This window comes from Stegastes partitus, unplaced genomic scaffold, assembly GCF_000690725.1.
Source record: "Stegastes partitus isolate 25-593 unplaced genomic scaffold, Stegastes_partitus-1.0.2 Scaffold1229, whole genome shotgun sequence".
Lineage (NCBI taxonomy): Eukaryota > Metazoa > Chordata > Actinopteri > Pomacentridae > Stegastes > Stegastes partitus.
The window spans coordinates 413,338-421,919 of NW_007578960.1; the positions used below are offsets into that span (position 1 = coordinate 413,338).

The following is an 8,582-nucleotide window of genomic DNA, read 5'->3' on the forward strand; positions in this document are numbered from 1 at the left end:
GCATCGTGTAACAAGTCAAAGCGAGATCGAAAGCAGTGGGAGGAGGAGGAGGAGTGGGTGAGGAGGCGGGGTGAAGGGGCTGGGTGGTTGAATGATAAGACCAGAAGGGGAGACGGATCCATTCAGTGGTAATTTTATTTATCATAAACCCGTCGTTTACTCCAACGCTTACATGCTGATAATTTTAACTGAGCGCAGTGCAAGGTGAGTTCACTCGTTTGCTTTGCGCTGGCAGACTAGCAAGCTAAAGTTAGCATGTAGCTGCAGAGTGACTTCCGAACCCACCCGATATTGGAAGCTAGCTAGCTAGCTAACCCAGCCAGCTAGGTTAGCAAACGAATGGTGGCCCAGTCTCCGCTTTTACTGAAAAAAAAAAATTGTGATAGTTACGTCGAAAAAGCGTAGTTTTAAAGCGAATGTGTTGCTTCATAAGGTGACAGAGGAATTTCTCGCCGCATGCCTCCTTAAAGTAATTCTGCAAGCTCATCGTGCGTGTTAGCGTTAGCTGTTTAACCAACGTAAAATGTTAACTACATGTATGGTCCAGTCAACGTGGGTGCACCTGTGTTCAAGTCAGGTTATCCTACGTTGTACATTTACTAGTTCATCGTCAATCTGACGTGGAGAACTGATAGAGCCATATAACGATGCCAAGCTGCAGATATGAAAAGCTGTGGTGTGTATGTGTAATGTTTTATTTTGACTCTGATCATCCTGTATAAATGAAAGAAACCGCAAAGAATCCACAGAGTGACAACCCAACAGGAGGAGGAAAACAATCTTAGGGCTTTTGTCAAACATTGCTTCCATAACGCAATACCATACAGAGAAAGAAATGTTTTGAGTTCCTCTGTACCATCAGGGTTTCCTGAAGTTGAACGCTTTCCTTCCTTTATGTCAAACATTACTCAGTGCAAATATTTTTTCTGCCCTTCTTGTATCTCACTGGCTTATTGATAGGTACATGTATAATATTAGACATCGAGGATAGTTAAAATATTAATAATACATCTGTGTTATGCAATGCGGTTCAAATGCACTCCAGGCTCCAAAACTTTGATCATAGAGTCTATCACCTCTTAAACTGTTCTAGTAAAGCTGGATGTGAAGGAAGACTTTATGGCAGATCTGTTGCATTACACTGCGTTAATTTTAGCAAGGTTTCCTTTAATCAGCTGGCAACTGACAGCTGCATGTCCTGCTGCTCACAACTGCAGTGCAATTCTGATAATAGGTATAATGGTGCACTGAAGACTTAATGTTTGTGGTATAAATATTTCCGTTTGTTTGTGCTTATTTTTCTGCCTTCAGGTGAGTGATAGTAAGGATGACGATGCCGCATGTAGGGGCAGTATTTGCAGCTATAGCAGGAGTGATGGCCATCATGTTGCACTCCTCTATTCACAAAATAGAAGAAGGACACCTTGCTGTCTACTACAGGTATTCCAATACATCTGTGTCTGGCAGAAATATTGCAAAACAAATCTTTCTGTGTGAGTTTGCATGTTCTCCCTATGCAGCGTGGGTTCTCTGGCTTCCTCCCACAAGGTCCAAAAACATGCTGAGGTTAATTGGTGATTGTAAATTGTCCGTAGGTGTGAATGTGAGTGTGCATGGTTGTGTGTCTGTGCATGGTGTAACCCTGTGATAGACTAGCGACCCGTCCAGGGTGTCTCCTGCCTTCACCCTAAGTTTCCAGCCCCCCCGCGACCCTAGTGAGGACTAAGCGGTGTATAGATAATGGATGGATATATATATATATTTTGCCAGGTTTGTGGAAAATACATTTTCTATGCCCCAGACCTGTTTGACCAGAGAGATCATAGGCTTCCAAATGTCTGTATTTGTACATGCTTCACTAGTAATATAGACTGATTGTTGTTAGTGTTCATGAGATTTAAGAAAAAAAAAATGACAGTAGCACACTAAATGCAGATTTATTCAACAAAAACACAAGTGAATACATATTTTACTGTTTAGTAAATACCTTTCTGTCACCTTGTTTGATCCACTCTTCTTAGTTATGATCAGTAGATAATCTGACATTGAGAACTCAGACCAAACAATTTGTTTGTATTTGTTTCAGAGGTGGAGCCTTGCTGACTTCTCCCAATGGTCCTGGATATCACATTATGCTGCCTTTCATTACCACCTACAGATCAGTACAGGTAAACTAACCTTTTTGCCTTGAAACTTGACCTCTTAGCAGAGGCATATCCAATGTAAGAGTCAACCATGAGGAGCTGCTCATTGGAACTTCTATAAATAAGTCAGCTACAGCCTGAAAGCAGTTGTCATTCAGCCATGGCCACAGCAAGTCTGTTTGACAAGAAGTTAATGCACTGTTTTTGTGCCACTAAAGATGCTTAGAGAAGTATTGGAATTTCTTAAACCATACAGTGTTCTCTACGACAATAAATTTGAAGAAATTGTAACTTTTTTGGTTTAACAATAGCTGGAACTATAGATATTACACATTTGAAAAAAACAACAATAAAAAAAAAAAACGTGCAGAAACGCACACATAGAACTGTTAACTCTACAACTGTCAAGTCAGAGTACAGCATTCTAGTCCACAGAGGGAGTAAACAATTTTTGGGGATGAGGTAGATGAGGAGGGCCCTGTGTGATAAAGATCGCCTTTCCTGATTGCTTACTGTGTATAGAGTTCAAACAGTAGACTTTAGAAAAGTCAATTATGTTGCTGGCCTGGTTTGTTATTAGTTTGTTATGAAATTAAGATATTTTTTTTAAAACCTGTAGTACCCACGATCAGTAAGTGACATTTTAAAATGTAATAAAATTACTTCAACCTGGCTCCGTTTATGAGCTTTTTCCCCTCCAGAGGTTTTAACTGCATCTCACGGGCTGAGGTCCGCTGCTATGGGGCTGGTTTAGTTGTCATCACAAAACTATAAGACTGAAATGTACTTAAATAGAGATTAATTTATCAAAGTACTATTTCTGGTGTCCTTAATTAACTTTTACAGTCAGTTTTTAAGTTAAATATGTTAGACAAGATGCATGTACGTATATATTGAATGTATGTATCAGATTTTAATCTAAAACAAGCCTGCACTACTTTGCGTAGTCTCACATACTAAACAGAAACTAGCAACATCTGCTTTAAATTTATGTTTCAGACTACTCTCCAAACAGATGAAATCAAGAATGTGCCTTGTGGAACAAGGTACGACTGAGCTTACTGATTAAGAGCTGTTAAGAAATTGATCCAGTCGTGTCAATGATTACGTATTTAACAGTTGTTTTTCTTCACAGTGGTGGTGTGATGATCTATTTTGACAGGATAGAAGTAGTTAACATGCTGGTCCCTTCTGCAGGTACAAAACGTTTCAAATTTCATTCATTGCAAAAGTTCCTTGTTTGGTTGACTCATTAACTGTTGTTTTTGTTCTGTCTATTGCAGTGGTAGACATTGTGAGGAACTACACCGCTGATTATGACAAAACTCTAATTTTCAACAAGATTCACCACGAACTCAACCAGTTCTGCAGTGTGCACACACTACAAGAGGTCTACATCGAGTTATTTGGTGAATGCCTTTTTCTTTCTTTGTAACACAGCATGTAGCGTGTGTTCATTCCTGAAATGTGAATCACAGCATTATGTGTGTTCAAACAGTAGCTGTTTTTTTGTCGTGCAGACATTATCGATGAGAACCTGAAGACGGCATTACAGAAAGATCTTAATTGTATGGCACCTGGCCTTACCATACAGGTATTCAAACACACACAACCTGCATTGTATCAGTGTTGCAATGTAATGATTGTGAAATATGCAATATTCATTTTCTTTTGAATTTCTCCCTCCCTCCTTTTCTCCATCTCCATTCACAGAGTCGGTGACAAATGAATTGAATAGCTTTCGTTAAAATTTAACAATCATTAATTTCAGGCATTTCTTGTACATACATTTACAGGATAATAGATCTGGCAACTAAAGATAGCAAAACAGGGGAAAAAGATGGGGTCATGCAAGGTTCTTGGACTATTTGGACACACACACCAGCTAGAATCAAGCAGCAGCAGCAAGTAGTGAATGAAGATGAAGGAGCGGAGTCATTTGTGCTAATTAATGATGTTCACAGACTAAAATAAAACAATCTGTATTTGCATCAACAAACATTTGTCAATAGGTGATCTGATCACCATTTGGCACAAACCTGTTTTACATATTTGCGGTTGACTCCTAATGAGAGAAAGCGAAAGATAAGCTACACAGGTCTGACATCCATTCAGTACTGTGGGGGTGCTATCAGATGGGGAAATCTGATGGTGAACTATAAATCAAAACCCTTGTTGCACAATATCTATAGCAGGACTACCATCAGCTTCCTGCAACAAATGTACTGCTAATCCTAACTCTAAACCAGTTTATTGTCTGGTACTATACTGAAGAATATGATGATGAAACATGATCCAACAGGCAAACATGAAAAACACAATCATCATGACACAAGTTGATCAGTTGTATATGACAGAACGTTACATCAATACTCCTCTCAAATTCTGAACAAATAGTAGTAGACACATTATATCCAATCTATGTGGAAATTTTGGTTGTGAGCAAAGAGTCATGTTTTTTTTTCTCCATTTTCTCTTCTGCACTGTTTCACCATCCCGATGAAGGCAGTCCGTGTTACCAAGCCAAAGATCCCCGAGTCTATCAGGAGGAACTTTGAACTCATGTGAGTTTGTAAAACTGTACTTACCAGAACAGGCTGCGCTTTCTCTGTGACCCACCCACTCAGTTCAAGTAGGGCCACACAGAAAGCAAAATACTTGAAGAACCTCATTTTTGTGTGTGTGCGTGTATGCAGGGAGGCGGAGAAGACTCGTCTGCTAATAACAGCTCAGACTCAGAAGGTTGTGGAAAAGGAAGCAGAGACTGAAAGGAAGAAGGCCATTATTGGTAAATGTGTTGGGTTTACTGTAAATCAGCCAGCTATTTTTATTTTTTTTTTAATTTGCATGACTGTTGGTACAATTTTAGCAGTTTGTCTCTTTCAGTCACTCATGTGTGACTTCCTCGTCAGCCCCCTCTTTCTGTATAGCTCATGCTTTTCTGTCCTACAGAGGCTCAGAAAGTGGCCCAGGTAGCAGAGATCCAGTTCCAACAGAAGGTCATGGAGAAAGAGACGGAGAAGAGGATCTCTGAAATAGAGGGTTAGCCTGACTACTTTCACTTCCCATCTGTGAGATGGATTTGTGTGTTCCTCTGTGCCTGGTGTGCTGGTTTGTCATGTGCCTGTCTCATTCAACACTGTTTCTTTGTTTTAGACGCTGCCTTCCTGGCCAGGGAGAAGGCTAAAGCTGATGCAGAATATTACACTGCTGCCAAGTCTGCTGAAGCTAACTCGGTAAAAGACTGTGTTAACACACTTTGATACATAAACATATAGACATCTCACAGCATGTAATGTGATAGCCTTGAAATATAATCGCAGTACTGCACAGTATTTTCATGATGTGGCTACAATGTGAATGCTGTTGGAATTGAACTAATATTAAGACAGCTGTAGTTTATTGATAGGTTTATACCTCAAGCCACTGTAGTATGTGGTGATGCTTTAGCCACATGATCAATGCAGAACTAAATAGATTCAGACTATATCAGATAAAACTTGTGCAGCTGGTGTTTTTCAAACTGACTTGACGAGACATTTTTCCCTCCTACCTGTGAGTGACTCAGCAAATTTTTTTCAACATTATGCTGCTCTGATGAAGTCAGAAAAATGTTTTGTTCAATTAATCATTATCCCCCTGAGCTGAATCAGACACAGCAGGAACTCATCTCACTCAAGATTAATGTTGTTCACTTCTTCCACGCTACTTACATGACTCCAGCAGTGGTGTTTATTTTCAGTCATGTACATGCTATACACACCAGTACTGCCTTGAACAGTGACATAACCCATCACTAATCTAACTCTCACATACTGCTGTCTTTGTCCTAAATCATTACAGCTGAAGTTAACGCCGGAATACCTGGAGCTGATGAAGTACCAGGCCATAGCAGCTAACAGTAAGATCTACTTTGGCCAGGACATCCCCAACATGTTTGTAGAGGGAACCGACAGACCCCCAAAGTCTGCACGCTCCCCTCATTTGCCCAACGCCGACCCAGACTTTTTTAAAACGAAGCCAGATGGGCAGTGAGTCCACAGCTCTGCCTCTGAGAACCTGCTGAGGACTCGTCTTGTCAGTGGGGAGGGAAACACTGAACTGAAGATGATGGGTCAAGGAGCTTTGCAGCTAGTTTGGTGAACAACACACTTCAGTCTCGAATCTAAATGGCAAAGAAAGAGTTGGGAAAATTTCAAGTGAAAGACTAGCGAAAGTAAGAAGTAGGAGATATATGAGATGACAAGGAAAGTTTCTGAATCTTCCACTCTTTGTGAAAAGGCGTGCTTTAGGAATGACATTGATGCCATAGTTAAAAATCAAAAGCATACAAATGCTTATGCCTGGGAAGGCGACAGCAAGTGGTCGCCCTAATTTACACGTGCTTGTGTTTAATTTTGCTTTTGGAGCTGCATTACTTTTTTTTTGTTGTATGCAAGAAAAATGATTTGTTGATGAAAATGAGTTGTAGATTTTTGAGATTTAACTTCTGGTTTAGCTGCACTGGAATCCGACAGGTGACACTAATTAAACGGGGGGGGTAAAGTCATCTCTGTGCCATCTTCTCTTGCACTGAGCCCCTGATTCGCTGCTCTCTACAAACATGAATCAGTGTGAGGACTGTTTTATCACACCTTGTGTCAAATTCTGCTGGTGGATAAACTTACAACACCTTTGACAGGTTACATACAGATGCATCCAAAATGTAGTGATTGCAGCAGCACTAGATGGAGCCCACCTTTTATTTCCAGACTAAAATTATTCAGATATGAGCTGTGAAAGATCAGTAGAGTCTTGGATGAGTGGGTCAGATTGGTATCGATGAAGTATATTACCAGATGTTTTCTGGTATTGCTTATGGTTGAGATCTGCTGACCTACTGTCGTCTTTACTGTGACGCAAAATGAGGAAAAAAAAGGGTGAAAAAAGGTCAAGTGTTGCTTAAAGAGAATCAAATTTTGTCTTTCAAGGATGATTAACAGCTAGTACGGGAATGCTATGATGAAGCAGCTGAATAATAGGGGGCAGTTCCTCTGTAGGAAATTGTGATTTGTATTACTTGTCAAGAAGTCAACACATTGTTCCTTCCTCCGTCTGGTTTTGATTATCAGGGCCATGCATGTGGAAATTTGTGCTTTGGCTTGATTCAGATGATTAGTAGAGCCTGCGACTGTCTGCCATCTCTGTTGTTATAGAGCTTATTCAGACGTGGTTAAATGTAAATTCTCAGGAAATGTATTTTATTTTCGTAAGACAGCTGCTCGATGTTGGATGGACCGGTGCACTCTCCAAAAGTCCAAAAAAGCAAATAACTTTGATTTAAGGATGAGGGAAGCTATGGTTTAATGTCACATAAAAATGGGAAAAACGACACCACCTTAAGCAAAAATTCAACATTTGTGTCTCTTGCAGATACATCCGATGACATTTTTATTGAAGCATTCATATTTTACTGCACCATTTATTTACAATAGGTGTCTTATTATAGCATTAAGAGGCTTTTGGTCAGTAAATGTAGAAATAAAACCAATACAATCTTGTTTCCATTGTAAATGTTTACATTTTTGCAGTAATATAAGAATTGATGGACGACAGAGTTCTTCGGTCTTTGCTAACCAAGATAGCTGAAAGAGTTCTACTGGCAAGTGACACAACACGTAGTTACAATGTAGTAACGTACGCTTAGTGAGAATTTGTTTAACCTCTGATCAGTTTTGTAACGACAGGAGCGCCAATACTACACAGAAACAAGCTTTGTTCTATTTAGAGATGAATGTTGATATTGCTTGGGCTTAAAAAAAAAAGATGCAAGTTGGTGCTAGTTCTTATGTGTTTACGCTTTTGGATTTTGTTCAGATCTGTGTTTCAAAAACATGGAAATACTTCCACTATTCAGAATTTAAGCCTTAAATAACAATGGGTTACCCCAGACTTCCAGACTTAAAGATTCAGTGATTCTTAAAACTAAAAGGCTCCACTGGGGCTCGGCTGTGGGACTTCTCAAGAGCTCGGATGTACATACCGTACGGCTTCATCATAGATTCTAGCTGAGAGAGACACAACGGGCAGTGGACACTGTTAGTGTTTGGAAGATTTCGTGCTGTTTACGTGACCTCCAAATGGCAGTTCAAGGCTGCGCTCTGCGTTCACTTTGGTGGTGGTTTGAATCACTTATGAAAATGATTTTTTTGTCAATATTTTGTACAATCTGTGAAATTTAAACATTGTCTTCTTGTTTTAAAAGGTTTATATGCAAAAATGTTTTCAAGTTTTGACAATGTTCTTATGTAAAATAAAAAACCTATTTTGGTACCTCTCCTCTCTCTCTCTCTCTGTGGATTGTGTGGGTGTTGTGTAGTACGCTGTGGTGCCAACAGGAGGTGAACTAACACCATGTTAGATTTGTTTTAACTGCTCGGCTCCAAAGCATTTTTGCCA

General features: G+C 39.8%; 1 protein-coding gene across 2 annotated transcripts; it reads left to right on the top strand.

The window, feature by feature from the left end:
- Window positions 1-51: 51 nt before the first annotated feature.
- erlin1 (ER lipid raft associated 1) lies at window positions 52-8,371 on the top strand. Of its 2 annotated transcripts, none has more exons than XM_008297597.1 (12): window positions 52-128; window positions 1,312-1,440; window positions 2,087-2,168; window positions 3,144-3,190; window positions 3,280-3,341; window positions 3,428-3,553; window positions 3,665-3,738; window positions 4,650-4,708; window positions 4,841-4,932; window positions 5,097-5,186; window positions 5,301-5,380; window positions 5,988-8,371. In XM_008297597.1, exons 2-12 carry the CDS (start codon window positions 1,328-1,330, stop codon window positions 6,177-6,179), a joined length of 1,017 nt encoding a protein of 338 aa, XP_008295819.1. In that variant the 5' UTR covers window positions 52-128; window positions 1,312-1,327; the 3' UTR covers window positions 6,180-8,371. The 2 variants fall into 2 exon arrangements, with proteins under 2 accessions (XP_008295819.1, XP_008295820.1); XM_008297598.1 differs by having other exon boundaries at window positions 124-204.
- The last annotated feature ends 211 nt before the right edge of the window (window positions 8,372-8,582 follow it).

Coding starts and splice junctions, on each gene's coding strand:
- erlin1 (XM_008297597.1), top strand. CDS start 1,328: ATGACGATGCCGCATGTAGGGGCAGTATTTGCAGCTATAGCAGGAGTG. Junction 3,342..3,427: donor CATGCTGGTCCCTTCTGCAG/GTACAAAACGTT, acceptor TGTCTATTGCAG/TGGTAGACATTGTGAGGAAC. Junction 4,709..4,840: donor AGGAGGAACTTTGAACTCAT/GTGAGTTTGTAA, acceptor GCGTGTATGCAG/GGAGGCGGAGAAGACTCGTC.